We start from the raw sequence: 23193 nt of genomic DNA, 5'->3' as shown, positions 1-23193 counted from the left end.
CTCATGTTTTTTTTAAATCTTTCTCCTCTCACCTTAAAAATGTGCCCCCTAGGCTTGAAATCCCCCGTCATAGGGAAAAGACAACTACCATTAACTCTATCAATAACCCTCATTATTTCATAAACTTCTATCAGGTCGTCTCTCAATCTCCTGTGTTCCAGTGAAAAGAGTCCCAGCCTTTCTAACCTTTCCATATAACTCAAACCTTCCATAGCTGGCAATATCCTGGTAAATCTCTTCTGAACCCTCTTCAGCTTAATAATATCCTTCCTTTAACTGGGCAACCAGAATTGGAGACAGTATTCCAGAAGAGACCTCATGAATGTCCTGTACAACCTCGACATTAGTTCCCAACTCCTATCCTGTATCCCGGGACGTTGAGTCACTAGTCCTGTCCCTCCCTCAATCACACTTCTTTGATAGCAACGATATCGCATTTCCACACACCCTGAGCTCATCTGTCTACCTATAATACTCCTAGCATTAAAATAGAGGCCTCCCCTTACTTCCTTGAAAATGAACATGGTTGAACTCCTTCTGCCTTGGTTCACTTTCTGTATGCTGTGTCCCTATTGTACCAGTGGACTATGTCTCCACCCACTGCTGAATTAATTTATATTCCTCCTTACAGCAGTAGCAAACACACCTGCCAGGATGTTGGTCCCATCTGGTTCAGATGCAGACTGATCTGCTTCTACAGGTCCCATCTGTCCTAGAAACAGTCCCAAAAGTCTAAAACTCTCCCACCTGCATCAACTCTAGGGCACACATTCGTATGCCCTATTTTCCTATTTCTGTACTCGCTAGAACATGCCACTAGCAGTAATCCAGCGATTACAACCTTTGAGGTCCTGCTAGTTAGTCTACAGCCTCACTCCCAAAATTCTTGATGTCAGACCTCATCCCTCATCCTACCTACATTGTTAGTATCAGTATTTAGCATGACCTAAGTCTTGTATCTTTCCTCTTCAGGATGCCTGCAGCAGTTCAGTGACATCCCTGACCCTGATACCAGGTATCTGCAGCTGCAGAAATGCCTGCTTGCTTGTCCAACTAAGGAATCCCCTGCTTTCTACTTCCTCCCCTCCTGTATAGTCAGGCCTCTTGGGGTGCCAGAAGCTTAGCTCTGTCTGCACTCCCTTGAGGAACTAGCCCTCCTGACATCTTCCAAAATGGAAAACTGACTTTTTTTTATTCACTCGTGGAATAGGGGCGTTTCTGGCTGGCCAACATTTATCGCCTGACCATTGATTTGTGAATGGAAGCCCAGAGGACTCCTGCACTACCTGTCTGATTCTCTTCGACTGGTGGTCTTCCAATCCCTTCTTTCCTCCAGTCCCTTGACCTGTGATTTGGCCATCTCTCTAAACATTTTATCCACATAACTGTCAGCTACATAGTTGTACTTGATTTCCAAAAGACAGAGCTGAAGTTTCTGCAGTTGAGAGTACTTTCTATACATGTGGTCACCAAGGATGCTGGTAGGGTCCATAACTTCTCACATACAACCAGTCACACATTCCGCTCAGCTGACCTCACCTACCATGACCTAAACTTGAATTTACTTAGTCCTAGTGCTTAATTTTCTAATTAATTAATCTTAGACATATTCCTGTTCCCTTAACTTTCATCTCCTTCTCCTATTCTCTGACTTTTACTTAACCCCGGTGCTTCTCAGCTAATTCCTTGATAATATATCAGCCTCAGTTTACTCCTGTCCCCACTGATCTGTGAAAGTTGTTAGGAAAACAAATCAGCAGAAAGAAAGAAAAACCTCTCTGTCTGCTTCACCAAACTGTAACATGTATCAACTCCCACACTTTACTCACTGCAAGTTGCGTTCTGTCATTTGACACTCCAGAGTCCAAACAGCCACAGATGGACTGTCTTCGAGTTGGATATGTCATCTCGTAAGTGGTTTGTGAATGGACAAATTCATTTTTAAAAAAGGAGCAGAAATAGGTGATTCAGCCCTTCTGGCTATTCAATATGATCATGGGTAATCATCCATCTTCTGCTCATACGCTTTGATCCCTTTAGCTTCAAGAACTATGTCTATCTCCTTGAAAACATTCAATGTTTTAGCCTCAACTACTTTCTGTGGCAGCAAATTCCACAGACTCACCATTCTTTGGGTGAAGAAATTTCTCCTCATATTACTTGTAACTGGCCTGTTCTGTATCCCGTGACCTCTGGTTCTGAACCCACTAGTCATTGGGAACATCCTTCCTGTCTTTGACCTGCCTAGTCCTTTTTGAATGTCATAGGTTTCTATAAGATATCGTTTAGGATTCATGATAGCTGCTAGATAAAGGAAATTTGTTCAATCCATCTGATTCAAATTGAAACCAAGGTTCGTGGGGAAAAAAAATCAACTGTTCTCACCAGCAAATGGTGAAACCAGTATTTTCATTGACAAACAGGGTTGCAAGATATAAGAGAAAATTATGGGTCATAGGAATACTGGGGGAAAAAAAAATCGACCACTAAACTGAAGCTTTACTGAAAGCATAGGTCAGTTTTGTGTACAGTGTTGATACCAATGTACATATCCTGTAATATTTTTTGAATTGGAAGATAGTGCTAGTTCAAGCAATGGTCAATTTACATATTTCCACACCCCTAGTCTTGTCATGTATGGTCTGCTTCCAGAACAGCCAACACACTTTCAAATATTTACACTTCTCAGTAGCACCCCACCTATGATCTCTCTCTCTCTCTGCTTATTGTGAGTAATCTTTTTGTTTGCTTATCCTGTCTTTCTTTCTGTCTTTCTTTCTTGCTCGCTCACTCGCTCGTGCTCTCTGGATACCATCTCCACATACTCTATTCTCACCTCCTTCCCTTGCCCGCCAACCCCATTTTCAACATAAATTCCACACTTCCCCAGCTATCTCCAGTTTGACAAAGGATCACTGGATCTGTAATGTTAACTTTTTTTTTCTTTCAATAGATGTTGTCAGATTTGCTGTGTTTCTCCAGCACTGTTTTGTTTCAGACTTCTAGCATCCACAGTTCTTTGTGTTTGTATTAATGATCAATTTACATCTGTCCTGGCTTGGTTATTCATAAAGCTCTGTTAACTTTGTTTAAACTTTCATTTTGAACATTTAAAAAAATCATAGGATGTAATTGATATTCGTGTAAATGTAACTACTTTTAAATTCTAGGATCTACAGTCCGAGCTATGTCAAAGTTTACGGTAACTGCTAGAGTATAACTGTTACGTTTTGCTAATGTTAGTTTGTGACAAAAATATTCCCTTGTTTCTTGCATTACAGTGACTACACTTCAAAAATACTTCAATAGCAGCAATTTGAAAAGCACTATATAAATACAAGCCTAACCATTTAATTGGTATTGTCTTAAGATGTTTCTTACAATTAATTAACAGCATAGGTCCATCAAAACCAATAAAGAATTCATGCAACTCAATCTACACCCCATTTATAACTTTATATGGATCAGGACAAGATAGCAGGATCATTGATTAAAGTTGCATGGCGTAGTTTAACTGTCCATACGCAGGTCTTCACTTGGCCAAATATGTTAAAGTTCTCCCAGAGTCAATTGTTGATTTCTGCATCTCTCAAAAAAATTAAACTCGGGAAGTTCTGAATTATTCACACTTTGTTAGTTACATTCAGGAATCCTGAATAATTTAAATTTCACTGCAGTTACCCTTGGCATGTTTATCTGGACAACAGAACATCCAGGGCTTTAGCAGAACATGAAGTTGCATAATTCAACTCAACAGACAACCAATACCTTTTCAATATTCTAAAGAATGATGTAAACAATAGATTTGAGAAATTTAGGTTTTTTTACAATCTGTTGTCAATAAGTTAAAAACATTGAAAATAGGAGTAAGAGTAGGCCATTCCACCCATTTCAGCCTGCATCACCATACAACATAATCATGATTGATCGATCCTATAAGTCAATGCATACTCCTACGCATCCCCCCCCTAAACCTCCTGGACACCCTTAGCTGTTTGTAATTGCTATCATATAATTGATAGTCTGGGGCACTCTATAAAGTTTTGCAAAAATACAGGTCTTTAAATTATAGATAACACAGTGTGGAGCTGGAGGAACACAGCAGGCCAGGCAGCATCAAAGGAACAGGAAAGCTGATGTTTCAGGTTGGGTCCCTTCTTTGGAAATGGGTCTTGACCCAAAATGTCAGCTTTCCTGTTCCTCTGATGCTGCCTGGCCTGATGTTTTCTTCCAGCTCCACACTTTGTTATCTCTGACTCCAGCATCTACAGTTCTTGCTATCTCGGTCTTGAAATTATGTTGTGAGGTACCGTAAAATTTTGTACAAGCTAATATTAGCATTAAAGTTGTGGATAAAGACATTTTATATCAAAATGTTAAGGAAAAAAAGCATTTGAAGTGTTAAACATTAGTGTACTATCATCTTATTCTGTAATTTCAAAGCCACCTTTTTGCCTTTTGTTTGACTGAATGGAATAAGATAGAACAATGAAGTATCAATTTTAACTACAGAGCAGTTACTTTTAAAAAAAAACTTCTAAAATTTGCCTATTTTTAACAATGAGTTTTTCAGTAAGTTGTATTAATTGCACAGAAACGACTCTGACACTTCTATATTCTTCAGAATATGCAGAGAGCAGAATAACCCAAATCCCAATTTTTCATAAAACTGCCTTCATTACTACATTATTTGAAATAAATGGCTTTTTATGACCTTTCGGAGCAGAAAATATATCAACTGTGCCAATACAGGGAGTAAGTAACATAGATTGGAACCCTGCCTCTGTTAGAATTTGCTTTGGAACTGGAACAGTACAAAGTCAATCTCAGCTAGTTATGGAGTAGAGGAACTAGATGTGAAAATGGAAACCTATTAAGGGAGAAAGTGGAAATTGGAAGGAGAAAGCATAACACTATCTTCTAGCCAAACCAAGTCATGGCTTAATTATACCCGTAAACCTAGGCTAGACCCTAGCATGCCATATATGAGAACATTGAACAGAGAAGGCACTGTGGAGGGGACAGATAGGGCTGGTGAGGTTAAAATGATTTGAATGGCGGAATTGGTAAAATGAAGATAGACGAGGCAATGTAAAACTGGCACCTCTCCACAGTGACCACATGACCACATTGTTATTACCCAGTTGTAATCAGGGAATTACCTGCATTGGCGTCTCCTGGGTTTCCAGACCTTGGTGATCGCAAAGGATCCATCTTTGGTGCCTCTTGTATCTCAGATACTTGTATCCTTTTAGGCCATCTGTCAGTTTCCTCATGCACATTGACAACACCCAGCTCTCTCTCTCCACCTTTCAACTCCACCACTGTTTCTAAATTGTCAGATTGATTGTTCAGTTTCCAGTACAAGATAATCAGAAACTTCCACCGCTAAACACTGGGAAGACCAAAGCATTGCCTTTAGTTACTGCTATGAATTCCAATCTCTAGCCATCATTTCCAACCCTCCTCTTGTCAACTGATTGCAACTGAATCAGACTGTTCACAATCTGTCATATCTCCAAGGTGAACAGCTGACCACAAATTCACATCTTCACGATGACCCCAACTTCCACAACATCACCTGACTTATCTCTGAATCAGCCCATCAGCTTGCTGAAACCCTGTCTGTGCCTTTGTTACCTCTAGAAAGGACTATTCCAATGCAATTCTGACACTTTCTACCTTTTTGTAAACATAAGGTCATCCAAAACTCTACTGCTTTGTCTCCTGACAAGTACCAAGTCCTAGAGATAACAAGGTGTAGAGATGGATGAACACAGCAGGCCAAGCAGCATCAGGGGAGCAGGAAGGCTGATGTTTCGGGCCTAGACCCCTCTCAAGTACCAAGTCCTGTTGCCCTGTCACCCCATACTCGCTTTCCATACTCACTTCTGGGTAAGCAACACCACAATTTTAAAATTCTCATCCTCATCTTTAAATTTCACCTTGGCTTTGCCCTTTCCTATATCCATAATCTCTTCAGTCCCACAACCCTCTAAAATATGTTCCTCTCTAATGAGGCCTTTTTAGAATGTACGATTTTAATCACTGCACTTACTTGCCATACTTTTAGCTGTCAAAGATCTGTAATTCCCTCCTTAACTTCACTCCATAACCCTCTCTGCTTCTATTTCTTTGACAATCCTCAAAACCTACTTCTTTTACTGAACTTTTGGCCACATTAAATTATACTTTGTAATGTTTTTGAAACACCATGGACCTTTAATTTACATTAATGGTGCACATTACTCACATTGTATTTCTATTATCTTAATATATTTACCAAAAAAAAGTTGTTGATATTGCTCATGAATCAGAAGACAATTTTACCAGTTTGCCTAAATTTAGTTTTCACTGAAGTCAACAGGAGCGCGAAAGGGGTTGCTGATTCATTATTGCTTAGTCTGGCCTACTTTCACAGATTACAAAAATTAATACATATCTTTGTATATTTAGCGACTTTTTTTTTAAAAAAGTGAACAACCCAAAAGCAGCTGCTATAACCATGTGACTAGACTTAACAATAATCTTCCAGAAACTTCTATTGAGTCAACATCAGACAATCAACACCCAGGTACCTCCTATTGGGTCTGGAACAGTGTTCCCTCTAATTCTTTTTGGCTACGCATCCTCCAAGTTCTTTGCACAGCAACAACTTCTGGAACTGGAAATCAATGCTGTGATCAGCGTATGATCATTGTGCATGAAACCTAGGAGCATGCGTCGCCACACATGTTAAGGGGAATTTTGGTCTGGAATGCCAACTGGGGGAGGCGATGGCCCAGTGGTATTATTGCTGGACTGTTAATCCAGAGACCCAGATAATGTTCTGGGGACCCGGGTTTGAATCCCGCCATGGCAGATGGTGGAATTTGAATTCAATAAATATCTGGAATTAAGAACCTACTGATGACCATGAATCCATTGTTGATTGTCAGGAAAAACCCATCTGGTTCACTAATGTCCTTTAGGGAAGGAAACTGCTATGCTAATCTGGTTTGTGGTTGACTCTTAACTGCCCTCTGGACAATTCCGGATGGGCAATAAATGCTGCCCAGCTAGCGATGCCCCCATCCCGTGAATGAATAAAGAAAAAAAACTGTTGTTATAATCTGCCACAGTAATAACTGTCTCATAGAAACGAGCCTCACACAAGTTGCACGCATCCTACTAGAATGTGTGTTAATGATTTTCCACTTAACCCCAGGAATGGGCTATTTGTGATGCTTTGTCTAAATAGTATTTGCTTCTCATTTGAACTGCCAGTTCTGAAGAAGGGTCCTACCAGATTCATAAGTTAACTCTACTTCTCTCCACAGATGCTGTCAGACCTGCTGAGTTTCTCCAACGTTCTCTGTTTGTTTCAGATTTCCAGCATCCACAGTACTTTGATTTTATTAGATGGGTCCAAGACAATCCATATCAAATCTACTGACAACGTCAAGAGTTAGACTGGCCTAACTCTAGGCTTCAAAAGAAAAGCTTCTAACCTGTAAAAAGCAGTCATCAATGTGATTTTGTGCACTCTATAAGTAAAAGGTTTCCTTCATCAAAGCAGTTAGCAAAAGTCACGTTTAAGTAAAACTTCCTTAAAAGGTCTTTCAAGGGACGTTTCTTCCCTTAAAAGAGAAGAAACTGCTACAACTCTTCAACTACTGGCTAGGCAATCAACCCACTCCACAAACTAATTCTAGACTGCTGACTCCATCTTTGGACTCCTCTTTAAGATAAGGGGCATTTTAAAAACTGATACAGCAAGTTGTTTTGTATTTATCTTGTTACTAATTGTATAACATATTTATATGTTCTGAAGCAATATTCCTTGTATGTTTGGTAAGGGTGGTTGCGTTGTGAGATTTTTTTGATGTCTAAAAATAAATGAAATGAAATAAACACTATATTTCTGATTTATTTTACCACTGTTGTTGCAGTCCTTGCAAAGTCAAGGTCTGTAAGCAGCACGGGTGGGGAAAAATTGATATGCTTATGAACTGGTGGTGAGAATAGGGAGGAACTTATTTTCACACTTGTTTTATATGTGCAATACAGCTACTCTCCAAGACCAGCTTAATTCCCTCAAAATCTTGCTATTATACAAAAAAATGTAATTTTATATTTCTTTCTCCTTCATGAAATCTGCAAGTTTTTTTCAAATTTGAGAGCGCACAGATGGTCAAATAATAAAGAAATAAAACAATAGACAGAGGTATAGTCAAGTGATCATCAAAAATTTATAGCTATACATTTAACAGATGACATATATTCACTATGAAGTATTTAGTGATGCCAAGGACAATATTTTTAAATTCTTAAAGGAATACAGTGCATTAGAATTGCTTACAGACTAGATTTACCAGGATATATCTAAGTTAAACAGGATTATTTTTGATGCTTGTTCATTTGAGAGTTCAGTGGCTAAATTGTGCTGTATGAAGTGACAAATTAGCTAGTCTCAGTTGAGGTAACTATTGGAGCATTACAATTGGCCTCAGTGTCCTTGGGCTCTGAAGGCAATACTGGATAGCCAAATTGCTACAATGTTAAGGTACCTACATCGAATCTGAGTCCCTGGCGCTCTGAAGCAGCAGTGCTAACCACTGTGCCATTGTATTGCCCATCATTACTTGTAACAGTTATAGTTTAGAGGACACAGATTTCTTAAAATGTATTCAGAAGAGTTTTTTTATGTCAACATGAAGAAGGATGAACAAGAGATGGTGCAGTGCTGTACTTAATTTTGGGTAACAAAGTCAGACAATGTTTAGAATGGCAGTGAGAGAAGGTTTTAGTGATAATGACCACAACACCGTATGTTTAAGTTTATTATTGAAAAGGCAAAAGATTATCTGCAAAGAAGAGTCTTGGATTGGTGGAAGGCAGATTTTATTAAAAAAATAAGGCAGGATCTGGGCAAAGTAAACTGGGAACAGCTACTTCAGGGTAACTCTATGACAGAACAGTGGGAGACGTTCAAGACAGAACTGTTAGGAGTATCGACCGGACAAGTTACTTCGGGGTGACATGTAGGAGCAACAAGCCTAGAGAACCCTGGATGTCTAGCAATATTTAGATCTGGATAAGAAGGTAAAAAGAAGCTTTTAATGGGAACAGATCAATAGAGGCCTTAGTAGAGTGTAGATTGTGCAGGGATATCTTAAGAAAGCAATTAAGTGAGCAAAGGGGGCATGAAAAACACTGGCATGTCAGATTAGGAAGAATTCCAAGATATTCTGTAAGTATATCAAGGGGAAGAGGACAACCAGGGAAAAAGGGTTCATTCAGGACCAAGGGAGCAATCTGAGTGGACCCAGAGGACATTGTTAGGTGTTAGACAAGTACTTCACACCTGCCTTCACATTGGAGAAGGACAATGTAGGTACAAAATGCAGGAAGAGGGATTTTGAAGTTCTTCAGCATTTTGACATGGGAAGTGAGATGCTATTGGAAGTTTTAATGGCATTAAAAATGGACAGATCCCCAGAATGAGATGAGCTGTATCTCATGCTGCTGTGCAAGTCAAGAAAGGAAACTACAGGGACTCTGACCCAAATTTTGACTACCTCTCTGCCCATAAAGGAGATTCGGAGGACTCAAGAACAGTTAATGTAGTTCAACTTTTCAATAAGGGTGGTAGAGATGTATCAAGGAATTGCAGACCAGTGAGTCTCACATCAGTGAAAGGGAAACTATTGGAAAAAATTCTGAAGGAGCGATAATTTCCACTTGGAGAGGTGAGGTTACATTGGGTATAGTCAGTATAGCTTTCTCAGAGGGAAGTCATACCTAACAAATATGATAGAATTTTTCAAGGAGGTAAACCAGGTCTGATATGACCATAGTGCAGTTGTAGATTATGTAAATTTCAGCAAAGCCTTTGACAAGCTCCCACATGGGAGACTGATAAAGATGATAAAAGCACATTGGATCCAGGATAACCTGACAGGTTGGATTCAAAATTGATTTAGTGGTAATAGACAGAGGGTGGTGGCAGACGGCTGCTCGTGTGACTGGAGGCTGATGTACTACAGAGATCAGTACTAGGACCCTTATTATTTGTGATATATATAAATGAGATAGATAAGAATGTGGGGGGAATGATAAATAAGTCAGCAGATGACACTGCGTGTTTAATAGTGAGGAAGAAGTTCTTAGGTTACAGGAGGATGTAGATGGTTTGGTCGGATGGGTAGACCAGTGGCAGATGGAACTTAATCCTGGAAAGTAATAAGGTGATGCACTTTGGAAAAATAACCAGTCAAGGGTGTGTTCAATGAATGGCAGGACACAAGGACAATAAGAACTAGGAGCAGGAGGAGGTAAGCCAGCCCCTTAAGACTGCTGCACCGTTTGATATGATCATGGCTGATCTCATCTTGGCCTCAAATCCACTTTCCTGCCCGGTCCCCAAAATGTTTCAACCCATTACAAATTAAAAATCTATCCCTTCCTTACATTTACTCAGTGTCCCAACTTTTGCTGCACTCTGGGGTGAATCTGTGAATTCCACAGATTCACAATTCTTTGGGAGAGGTAATTTCTCTTCTCTGTTTAAAATCTGCTTGTTCAAAAACTATGACCTCTCTGAAGCTCAGAGCACAGAAGGATCTTGGGATCATTATCCACAAATCAGCAGAACGGGTTAATAGGTTAGTAAAGACATAAGGGACACTTGCCTTTATCAGTCATGACATAGATTATGAAAGCTGGGAGGTTATGTTGAAGCTGTACAAAACTTTGTTTAGGCCACAACTGGAGTGCTGTGTGCAGTTCTGGTAATCACACTAAAGGAAGGAATTGATTGCACTAGAACGGGTACAGACCAGATTCGCCAGGATGTTGTCTGGGATGGAGCAGTTTAGCTTTGAAGAGAGCTTGGATAAGCTTGGGTTGTTTTCCTTAGAATAGAGAAGGCTCAGAGGCAACTTGATTGACGTGTATGAGATTATGAGGGGTATGCACAGGGTGGGAAGAAAGCAGCTGCTCACCTTCATTGAGGGTCACTGACAAGCGAGCATAATTTTAAGGTGAAAGGCAGGAGGTTTAGGGGGGATTTGAGGAAAAGCTTTTTCATCCAGAGAGTGGTTGGGATCTGGGAGGGTAGTTGAGGCAGGAAAGCTTACAATCTTTAAAAAGTGCTTGGATAAGCACCCAAAATGTCTTAACATTCAAGGCTGTGGGTCAAGTGCTGGAAAATGGGACTAGTGTAGATTTTGAAACATTTTTGTAAGTGCAAGCTTGCTGGCCTGAAGGACCTCTTCTATACTGTATGATTCTTTGATTGTATTATTTTATGTAAGTATAATTGGTGAGTATGGGCCAGAAGCAGGCAGGTTAGACTAGTTTAGTTTAGGATGATTTTCGGCATGGACTGGTTGGACCGCAGGGTCTGTTTCTGTGCTGTATGAATCTATGACTCTATAATGTGAAATTTAGTTTAGATTACAGAAGTGAATGTTAACTAATGAAAACTATTTACCATTTTGTAAGTTTGCAAATCCCCTAATATTTCAAATAGTTGACAATAGTGCACAAATGGCTGTTTATCTGTGTTAATGGTTATTTGCTTTGTTATGAACAGGGGGCATCCTGTATTTAAATCTGTGTTGCTTACAAAAGTAATTTGTATTTATATAGTTCCTGTCACCTAATGAATGTTCAAGTGGCTCATAGGAAGGTTATCAAGCAAAATCTGACACTGAATCACAAACTGGATGACTGAAAGCTTGTGGTCAGAGTGATGAGCTTTGTTACAGAGGTAGGCTTTAAAGAATATGTTTGAGGTAAAAGGACAAAAGGTTTTAGAGAGGAAAATCCAGAATCCTCGGTAGCTGAAGGCATGCCACCAATACTGGTGTGGTTGAATTTGGAAAGTTTGAGGCCAGAATTAAAGGAGTGGAGTGTAGAAAATTTGGAGGGTTGTGTTGCAAGGAGATTGGAAATAGCGAGGGGTGCATCCTGGTGGAATTTGAAAACCAGAATGAGAATTTTGAAATAAGTCACCTGGAAGTTGACAATTGCAAATATGTATTTATTTTGTAGAATACTACATTTTCACCAGTCCAGGAAATGCTACTGCACAAGCAAATTGGTTTCACAAAATTTTCACAAACCTCTTGTAACTTCTGAAAAACAGTTCTACATTTCCTTTCTTTCAATGATTTTAATTTATCATTAGAAACATAATTCTTAACCTTGTTACTTTTGTAGAAGAAAGTAAGATATTTTAAAACTCTTCAGCACTAGTAAATAGTCGCCATATCCAAACAGTATTGTTGGTATACAGCAGATTGACTTTACAGCGATGTTACAAACTAATAAGGGCTGATTTCTCAATTTAGCTTTCCTGCAGGAAAGTTCAACAACATTTTCAGCTCTTTGTATCAATGGACATCTGTGTACTGGTATTTCCAGTACCACTGGAAATTTCAAATACCACTTTCAAATTCCAGGAATGCCCAATTGGGGAATTACACACAAAGGCAACAATTAATTTGGAAATAACCCCATCGTGCAAATCCAGCCTAAATTCAAATCGGGGTTTCTTTTCTTGTGACATATAGAGCACAGTGAAGTGTAACTCACTGGATGCTGTCATTAAAGCACTAATGGTACGTGCTGATAGAAAACCTATAAATACAATGTACAAGGCTCTCTGCAGTCTGTTACAAAAATACCTTTTGTCATCTCCAAAAGACCCTGGTCTTCCTGACCCACAAGGAAATAGTTAAAAATAGCAACTAAAATTGATTAGCTGGGTCTCTTCTGATACCCTGTCATTTTTTTCTAATAACATATGCACTGGGTGTTACAGCCACCATTTCCAGTTAAAATCAGGTTGTGGGCTGAATGACATAATTAGACTGTAACATTTTAATATTAGTGAGGCCCTTGCCTCCCTATGGCAGATGGTCGGTTAATGGGAGTTAAATTGATGTGGGCAACAGTAGCCACTGTTTTAATCCCCTGCCCTTTCTGTTCCCACTGGACAGGCAGTCTAAATTGGCACTGTGCTATTCAGGCTCATATTAAATATTCTCAAGCACCAAAGATTGATCTGGACGCATGAGTGGAAGAGAAACAGCAAAAATGGTGGAAAGCCCTATGTAAAGCTGAATTTCTTCTATGCCTTAAATTTAAGTAATATGTTTTCTTTGTTGCAATTCACAAAATATGTGCTTTCCTCACATTATTTTCTATTGTTACTCCACTAACGTATCCGTTTACTTTAAACATTATAGAAAGCCCCTGATGGTGACAACATTTTCTAAATGTTTCATGTCCCTTTTGTCAAAATGATATTCTAAAAGTATCACTTGCGAAAATTCTCATAACTTCTATTTAAAAGCATTAGGCTCTCTCATCTTAAAAGACTTGCATTTAAGTTTCTTGTTCATTTTTAAAATAAAAATTAATCACGTCTTGAAATGAGTTGGAGCTATTGCTTACAAAAGCAGGGACACAACAAATTCTATCTGGTGTGCCTCCAGGAGTCACTTGTTTAGTGACAGTTTTGTCCACTATAACTCTAACCATAGTTTAATTCCCAATCTGTGCTGTGTTTATTGAACTCAGTTGGAGAAGCAGTTGGTGCAACATTCAACAGGAATAGGAAGGGCAGTACAGCTAGGCATCTATATTCTGATCAATATTTATTCTCTCCGTTGGGAGGCGTGTATGTAAAGACAGAATCATACAACACTTCAGTCCAAGTCATCCGCACTGACCAGATAGCCCATCTTGACCCAATTCCATTTGCCAGCATCTGGCTCGTATCCCCCTAAACACGTCCTAATTATATATCCATCCATTTTAAAGGTACCTGCCTCCACTTCTTGCTCTGGTGGCTTGTTACAGCCACGCATCACCCCATGTGCGAAAATGTTAGCCTTCAGGTGCTCCTTAAATCTTCTCCTCTCATCTTAAACCTGTGTCCTCTAGTTTTGGACTCCACCACATGCCCCCCCCACCCCCCTAAAAATATCCTTGGAAATAGACCTTGGCTATTCACCCTATCCATGCCTCTCATAATTTTATAAATCTCTATAAGATCACCCTTCAGTCTCCTAGGCTCCAGGGAAAAAAAGCCCCAACCTATTCAGCCTCTCCCTATAGCTCAAACCCTCCAGTGCTGGCACCATACTTGTAAATCTTTTCTGCACCCTCTCAAATTTAGAAACATCCTTCCTATAAAAGAGTGACCAGAATCATATGCAGTATTTCAAAAGTGGCCCCACCAATATCCTGTATAGCTGCAATATGATATCCCAACTCCAATACTCAATGTTCTGACCAATGAAGGCAAGCGTGCCAAACAACTTATAAACTTAGGCTTCTTACTCACATCCCTATCTGCTTGTGACTCCACTTTCGAGGAGCTATGCACTTGCACCCTTAGGTCTCTTTGTTTGGCAACACTCCTCAGGACCCTACCATTTACTACATAAGTCCTGCTCTGGTTTGTCTTGCCAAAATGCAACACCTCACATTTATCTAAGTTAAACTCCATCTGCCGCAAGGTGCCATTGTACTCTGAAATAATCTTCGTCACTGCCCTCTACACCACCAGTTTTGATATCTTCTGCAAACTTGCCCACCATTCCCCTATATTCACATCCAAATATTAATTTATATAAAAGACAAAAAGCAGTGGACCCGACACTAATCCTTGTGGCACGCTACTGGTCACAGGTCTCCAGTCCAAAAAAACATGCCCCCACCACCAGCCTCTATTTCTATCTTCAAGCCAATTTTATATCCAATTAGCTAGCTCCCGCTGGATCCCATGTGATCTAACCTGATTAATCTGTTTACCATGTGGAACCTTGTCAAACGCTTTCCTGAAGTCCATATTGACAATGTCTACTGCTCTTCATCAGTCTTCTTTGTCACCTCTTCCAAAAGCTCAATCAAGTTAGTGAGACACGATTTCCCATGCTCAAAGCTTTGCTGACTATCCCTAATCAGTCCTTGCCATTCCAAATGCATGTAAGTCCTGTCCCTCAGAATCCTGCCCGACAACTTGCCCACCACTGAAATAAGGCTCACCGGTCTATAGTTGCCTAGTTTTTCCTTACAGCCTTTCCCAAATATTGGCACCACATTAGCCAACCTCCAGTCTTCTGGCACCTCACCTGTGGCTATTGATGATACAGATATCTCAGCAGGGGGTCAGCAATCTCTTCCCTGACTTGCCACTAAGTCCTGGGCAACACCTGATCAGGTCCCAGAGATTTATCTACTATTGTGTGCTTTAAGACCTCTGGCGTAGATAGGATGAATAGCGAAGGTCTTTTCCCCTAGGTAATGATGAAAATCATAGCAGAAACAATGAAACAAACTACAACTGTTTCTATAAAAGGGATAGAATTTTTGTTGTCTGTTGATAATTTTACAGTGCTGTACACGTGGTGGATTTCAACTTTAAACACAAAACTGGTATTTAACTCAGCATCACTAATTGTTAAAGTTCATCTTGTTTTCATCTGCTACGGCTACTTTTGACTCCTAGTTCAGAATATTTTATTGCCTGTGTCCCATTATCCTTACATCAGATACAATAAGTATTATTGGAGGAAATTCTGACCAATAAGTACATATTTTTGAATTGTGAAACCAAGGAGAAACAGTAAAGTCTGTTGTGCAAGACTGACCAAATGTAAGAGCTGATAATATAGTCCTCAGCAACGTGATAATGGTAATGCTGTTCTTTGAATGTTATATACTAAGTGGAATTATTCTTGCACTCTAATTGAAATTCAACTGCTTTGCATAATATTTCTGTGTTGTTCATGGACACAATATGAAATAATGGGAGTATTATTTGCTATTTGTAGTTTTAAGACAGTACTGATAATGGGTATTATAGATTGCTACAACAAGATGAAGGAGATGGATTGCACACTTCCAACTTGCAGTTTTGGGGGTCCTGTTGTTTTCGATATAGGCAGAAGGATAGCTTAATTTTCGGTGGAGAAGCATTTTCTATTAGGCTGAAAAACTGGCAGTCTGCTCCTAGACCTTTCAGCCTACCCTTTGATGTGATATAATGAAAACATAGAATAGGGGAATTAAACTTTTAAAGAATGAAAATGTATATATTTGTTTGTGTTCCAATTTTTTCCCCTCTGCCCTGAAGCAATGCCTTCTTGATGGTGTATACTTTTCACACGTGCCAACTATCTCCTGGCCAGTCTTTTTTTTTCATTCTTTATGGCTGAGACTGGAAGTGACCTTACAGGCTATTCAGAACAGAAGGAACACAGATCACATGTTGATCTGACCTTGTTCTCTCTCATATTCACAAATGCAGACTTTTCGCAGCAACTTGAACCATGGCTGACGTTTTTTCCTCCCTTTTGTACTTCAATTATACTGAAGCTAATTGTGTTATAGTCTTAGATGTAAATCAGAGCAGATCACTTAGAGGGAATAGGACACGGGACCTTTTTTGACTTATGTAAACCTCACTAACATAACTGAAAAATATTCCCAATTGAACTACAACAGGATTTACAACAAGAGGCCTACGGCGCAACTTTTTAAACAGGATAGCCATGGAGAAAATCAATCTGTCTGCTGCAGTTATTGGCTGATTACTCTATTTGAATTGTCACAGTGTGATAACGGGAGTTGATTGCAGCACCTATAAACTTCAAATCGTGTTGCTGTTCTGATAGCCTGACAAAGTTTTGTAGTTTTACAGTGAAACATTACACAGACTCTGAATTAAAAGCTTCAGTTCACCATCTGAGTGAATAAATCTCTATGCGATGCAGTTGACAATAAATCACTGTACTCGGAGGAAACAGCTTATGATGTCACATCCTTTATTTACCAGAAAATGACCAAATAACTTGGGAATGGTCCAGGGTGGTTGGTATGTTTCTGCTTTATTGAAACAGCAATGCTGGCATTGATAAAATAAAGGAAATGCCTTCCTAATTGTTTGTGATGGTCTCTGGTTCACATTGCCATAATGTTTTGCTGGGACTTCTCCAGCATCTACAAATTGTCTTAACACAACCTAAAGTCAAGAGGGCAGTGGCAGGCAGAAGAAGCAGCTGCCCCATGCCCCCATCTTTCCACTTCATTGGAATATACTATGGCTGCTTGATTCTATCCTGTCATATTCTGTGATCGATAGGAGCAACATGAACATTAGTATCACCATGATTAATCCATATTTAAAATGATGGACATGTAGAAAATTAAATATGCTGTATTTTATATGGGGTAGCTTCATCTAGTACACATTAACTGGTGGTTGAAAAGACCATTCCATGAGAGGCATGTTTTGATAGAAGTATTGGATATGAGCTGGTTATGAGATGTCGTTGTGGGTTGTTTTTGATGTTGGCACCTGTTGCCAAAGTGCTGTAGCCACTGGTTGAATGGTGGTGCATTCTGGCCCACAAGTAAAGTTGCCATTTTCCTCTCTGAACATATGGTATCTTGAAGGAACATAAATCAGTACTTAAAGCCTTCACATCGTGCTTGCAAGCAAACTTGAAGCAAGGCTTTCGGTATCCTATAGGTCTTCTGGCTTCGGCTATCTTGTCACACTGAAAACATTTGTACATGTGACTGTCTTCCATCCTCTGAATTTGCCCAAGCCAGCAAAGGTTCTTTTCCTCAATCTGTGCTGACATACTTGTTTTTGGAATGAGTGCCACATTTGTGATTTCGTCCTTCCACGAGATGCCCAGAATGCACAACAATCACCATATAGGCAAATCGTTGAGTTTCCTTTCATCATGGCTGTAAGTCGTCCATATTTCATAGGTATGCAACAAGGTGCTGGGACCATTATCTTGGCTTAAGAGTCCTAAGAATGAGCTTTGTGTTATTCCATGTACATCTCTTGAATCAGCCAGAGGTAGTAGTTAGTTTTTCAGTGCATTTACTGAGTTTTGCCTCTTAGGTTGTCTGTTATTGTGGCTCCAAGGTAGCAGAATTTGCTAACCACTTAGATCATAAGGCATTGGAGCAGAAGTAGGCCATTCAGCCCATCAAGTTTCAATGAGGTGTTACTTTGAATAATCAACAATAGAGCTGTGACACCCTATCCAATAATCATGGTTTCTTGCTCCTTTTTAAAAGGGAAAACAATTTGCAGGCATTACAGAGATAATCCAAGAGTCTTTTGCAGCTAAATTTCTGTGTGAGAGCAATTAGTGCAACATTGTCGATGTAGAGAAATCCTCTGATCAAGACATGTATCTTCTCTTCACTTTCAGTCTGAAAGCATGGTAGAGCATATTGTCTGACCTGTTATGCAGGTAAATTCCATCCATGTCTGCAGGGAAGGTCAGCAGCATGGAGAAGAAGAAACTACACAAAATGGAGCTGGGCTTACAACCCTGTTTCATTCGATTCTTAAATCTAAAGCTCTCTAAAGTGATGCCATCAAACTGAAGCACCATTTCTGTTGCATTTGGAGAAGGAAGTACAGTGCATAATGTTATGAAAGGAGTGGATGAGAATGAGGAGCTTTGGTGGTCAGTCAATTTTTCCCAAGTCATACAGAGCCCTATCATGCTGGCAGTGTCACATGTTTTATTGAGATGAATGAAAGTGGCGTTAAGACATAAGTTTGATTCCTTTAAAGACTCGCATTTTTACAGTGGATTTCATGACCACAATGTGCCCCAAATTACTTTATCACCAATAAAATACTTTTGAAGTGAGATTATCCATTGTAAGAAAATGCAGTAGCCAATACGTTCACAGCAAGATCCTCAAACAGTAATGTGATAGATGACCATGGCTCAATTCTTTTGTACATTGAAGTTTAAAATGTACCCATTTTGTTTACTTCCTATTGTTTTCTTTTCGAAGCTTTATCATCTGGTACCATGAGTGACATGCACTGTAATTATATTGGGTCAACCACAATTCTTTGCACATTGTCCAGTGTGAGCTGTGACATCAGGAAGCTGTTGGAATGATGAACTTGAGGTAATTGGTAAGCCTCTGGACTTTGTACCCAAAATAATGGCCTGAGGTTGCACTAATCTCCAATTCAGTGTATCTTCTTTGTCAGTTACTCTTGTGTTCCATATGACTTTTTGAAGGGACTCTTCGAGCAGTGCAGAAATTTCCAAACTTTGTTCCTTTTGCTGTTGAGTTCCATAGACACTGATATCCTTTTAGTACCTGAAACAAGTGAGACAAAACTGATATTTTCTCACCTGATTTGTACTTGCATTCCAGTCAGGTAGTAATCAGTAATCAGAATTCATTTTAATTTGTGTCCATAACTCAAGAACAAGAGACCAATGGACCACTCCTCTTATGGCCAGTTCAGAGCAGGTATTTTCTTTATTGAAAACAGTTTCCAAAAAAAGAAGGCAGAGAGGTATTCAGAATCATGACAGGTCTGGACAGAATAGACAGGGAGTAAAAACAAAGGGCATGGATTTAAAGTAATTGTTAAAAGAAGCAAAATGATTATGTAAAAACAATGTTTTCACGCTGTCAGTGTTTAAGGTCTGAATGATCTGTCGGAGAGTATGGCGGAAGCAAATTCAATGAAAGTATTCAAAAGGGAATTAGGCTGTTATCCAAAAAGAGAGAATTTGCAAGGTTTCAGAAGAAATTGGAAGCATGGCACTAAGAGAATCGCTCATTCAGAGAGCTGGTGCAAGAATTATCGACCTTCTGCAATTTAAAAATCTGTGATTGTGATTCTGGAGACCTTTCCTATCCAGACTGCTATCATGCAACCTGTGTAAAGTTGCTGTCTTCTAAAATTTTGCTGTCTGCGTCCTAACTCCAACAAGTCTCAATCATGCATCACCCCCAGTTCTCACTGAACTATGTTTGCTCCATGTTTGAGAATGGCTGAAATGTTAATTTCTCATTGTTGTTTTTAGATGTCTCTTTGGCCCTATTCATCATTATGTCTGTAATCGCATTTAGTCTCTTAATGCTAGTATATCTTTGTTCTTCTTCAATTTATGGCACATGATTTTCATTGCTTTATCATAGGCCTATGTGCATTAAGTTACGTAGGCTCCAAGATTTGAATTCCCTCTACTACACTGCTTTAAAACCTACCTCTTTGACAAAATGTTGGTTTCTTATCCCACCTGTTACGTAGTTTTCAAGAGGACAGCTACTCAGTGAATTAAGACTAAATAGAAATTAATGCACTTTGAGCACAAAATTCTACACTAAAGGAAAAGATGCATTGGCTTTGGAATAATGTGTTGTAAGAGTTGAAGTGTCACATAAATTTACATAGAATATGTAGCAGAGAAACAGGCCATTCATCCCCAATCCCCTTAGTCCATGCTGGTATTTGAGAGCTTGAATCTTCTCCCATCCTTTTCTGTTCTAATTTTATCAACATAATCTTCTCTTCCCCTCCTATATGCACATCAAATTTCCTCTTAAATGCGTTAAAGAACTTACCTCCAGTATTCCATAGACACGAGCCCCCATTCGCATTATTTACAGAGATTTCAGAATGAACTCCTTTACCCCATTTGATTGCAACTGTTTCGTATTGATGACCTCTGGTTTTGCTCGCCCCATAAATTGAACAGTCTCTTTGTGTCAATTCTATCAAAACTTTCATATTGATGTATCTTTACTTGGCCATCATTCAGTCTTCTCTTTTCAAAAGAGACACAGCATATTTATACTTTCCCAATGGTTACAATCTTGGAGAAACTTTTTTACATCCTTCTGTTGTGTTTATATTTTTTAAATAAAATGGTGATCAGAAGAACTGTGCGGAGTACTTCTTCTGATCTAACCAAAGTTTAATACAAGTTCAGCTTAACTTCTCCATTTTGATTCTATCCCTCCAGAAATAAACTCTAAGCTTAGTTTGTTTTTATTATGGCCTTCTTGACCTGCACTGCAATGTTTTGGTTTATGCAGTTGCACTCACTGCCATGCTGGCCCTGGCAAGATCCCAGACTTGCCTCTAAGTCTGCGCTCATTGCTGAATGCTTTCTTTGCTTACTGTTGCAGTGCCAGCAGTGGCCCCCACTCTGTGTGTAGTTGCTGGGACATCTGTCAATGTTGGAAATCTGAAATAAGAACAAAATGATAGAGACATGCTCAGAAGCTTAGGCAGCATATTTGGAGTGGAACAGCATTAAAGTGCAGATTGCTAACGTTCCATCAGGACAGGCTATTTCTCATAGAGTCATTGTCATAGAGGTCTACAGCACAGAAAAAGACTCTTTGGCCCATCAAATCTGCACTGGTCAAAATCAAGGATCTAATTGTTCTAATTCCATTTTCTAGCATTTGGCCCACAGCTTTGTATATTTTGGCATTGCAAGAGCTGACCTAAATACTACTTGAATGTGATGTTGTTTGTATTCTCCCTTGACCTGCTTTGTCCTGTTCTCCATGTATTTAATGTATATCGCTTTCCTTGTCCTCAATTTTCCCTTGTATTCATCCATGATATTTCATTAGTGTATAATTGTTTTAGCTTTTAGAAATTCTTTTTCTTGGTCTCTATTGAACACTATTTTAACTATTATCCATTGACGTTTTACATTGTTGCCCATTTAATTTTCTGAGTTCTATTCTCATTCATTCCAAATCAGCTTAACTCCAGTCTATTATCATGCCTATATCCTTCTTAATTATTAATCCTGAACCATATTATTTTATCATGACTGTTATGTAGATGCTCCCTGCTTCTTCATCACTATATTTAGTAATGAGTCCTCCCTAACTGGCTTAAAACAGAGTTCAAATGCAGCTTATGTCTCTCTTCACCTCTTCTGGACAACGAAATTCAGGAAAGTTGAAATCTCCCATGATTATTATTGCTTGTTTTTTGACTCATTTCCCTAATTTGTTTTCACATTCTTCCTCCACTTCCCTTCAGCTAGTAGGTGATCTGTAGACTCTGTGTGATCCTTCTTCACATTTTATCTCTGTCCACATGGATTCTATTTCTGTCTGACTGATGGCTGTGTCATTAGTTTCTACTGAAATGGTGTTATGTCTAACATTTGTTGCTCCATCATTGCTCTGTAATTATCTGAATTTATCTATTATTACCTGTCTTCCAGGTTGTCGGAGTAGCAGATTCTCGTTTAATTGCCAGGCAGAATTTGCAGATAAAGTACTCCATTCAAGATTGCAACGTCTTCAGTGGTGAGAACCTTTGGTTGGCTGCTTGCATTACGATATAGATGTCATTGTCTAATCAAAGTAATTTGGCTAATTGTATTAAACTCTTAAGCATATACAGCAAAAGTGAGTTAATTCCAATTTAAAGTTGAAACTTTATTAAGGTAAACGTACAGTTAACGGGAGGCCCTCTTGTGGCAAAATGGTAGTGTTCTACCTGCGCCACAGGTGTATAATGACATCCCTGAACAGGATGATTAGAAAAATAGTTAAACAAAAAGTATTTTTTTAATTATTATGCTGATAGGAGGGTTCTCTTGTGACACTGTGCTAGTTTCCCTACCCCTGGACTGAGAGGCCCGGATTCAAGGCCCACCTGCTCCAGAGGCGTGCGATAACATCTCTAAACAGCTTGATTAGAAAAATAGGTTAAATTTTTAAAAATTATACTGCTAATGGGAGTGCCCTCTTGTGGTACAGTAGTAGTGTCCCTACCTCTGGACCGGGAGGCCCAGGTTCAAGTCTCACCTCCAGAGGTGTGTAATAACATCTCTGAACAGGTTGATTAGAAAAATAGGTTAAATTTTTAAAAAATATATACTGCTAACAGGTGTAAAACTGATGTAGTGTTCATCTGAAGCGGGAAATAATTGGTCAGCTTCTGAACCTAGGCAGCAAGGATTGGGTGTGGAATCAGCTGATTCCTCTGCCTTTTTGCTACAGTACCACCAACTACAATAAGATTAGCATAGAAAGCCGGTGGTGGCAAGAAGATTGAATCACCTAGAAAAGAAAGGCAAGGACTTAAATTTTGCCTCACTGCCCTTCTTCCACTCTCTTCTTAATGGCTTTTCAGCTCTAGGCTCAACTATAGTATTTTTTTAAGGAAATGGTTTAGAAATTTTCCCAAGCTAACACTTGCACCCACTTTCAGCAGAAATATTGTCCCAGACAGAAATCCTGATCTCTCTGTCAACAAGTTGTGGATCAGCTTTATTTGATTATATATGTGGAGAAGATTGTCAGTAAGTGGCTGACCAAAAGCAGGAAGATATCATGCATAATTGGGCCTAGTCTGTGCTCAGT

The 23193-nt window shown here is 39.3% G+C and overlaps 1 protein-coding gene across 1 annotated transcript in view; it reads left to right on the top strand.

Annotated features, from left to right (window-relative positions):
* The window catches only part of LOC109933498 (proton-associated sugar transporter A-like), a 115295-nt gene that overhangs the window by 33139 nt on the left and 58963 nt on the right, over window positions 1–23193 (top strand). Inside the window, exon 8 of the mRNA XM_048614882.1 lies at window positions 22047–22131. Within this exon, the coding sequence (XP_048470839.1) occupies window positions 22047–22131 (85 nt within the window). The remainder of the gene's footprint in view (window positions 1–22046; window positions 22132–23193) is intronic.

Source organism: Rhincodon typus, chromosome 31 (genome assembly GCF_021869965.1).
Source record: "Rhincodon typus isolate 14 chromosome 31, sRhiTyp1.1, whole genome shotgun sequence".
NCBI lineage: Eukaryota > Metazoa > Chordata > Chondrichthyes > Orectolobiformes > Rhincodontidae > Rhincodon > Rhincodon typus.
Note: the sequence above shows the minus strand (reverse complement) of the source record. Positions and strands in the feature narration are given on the sequence as shown.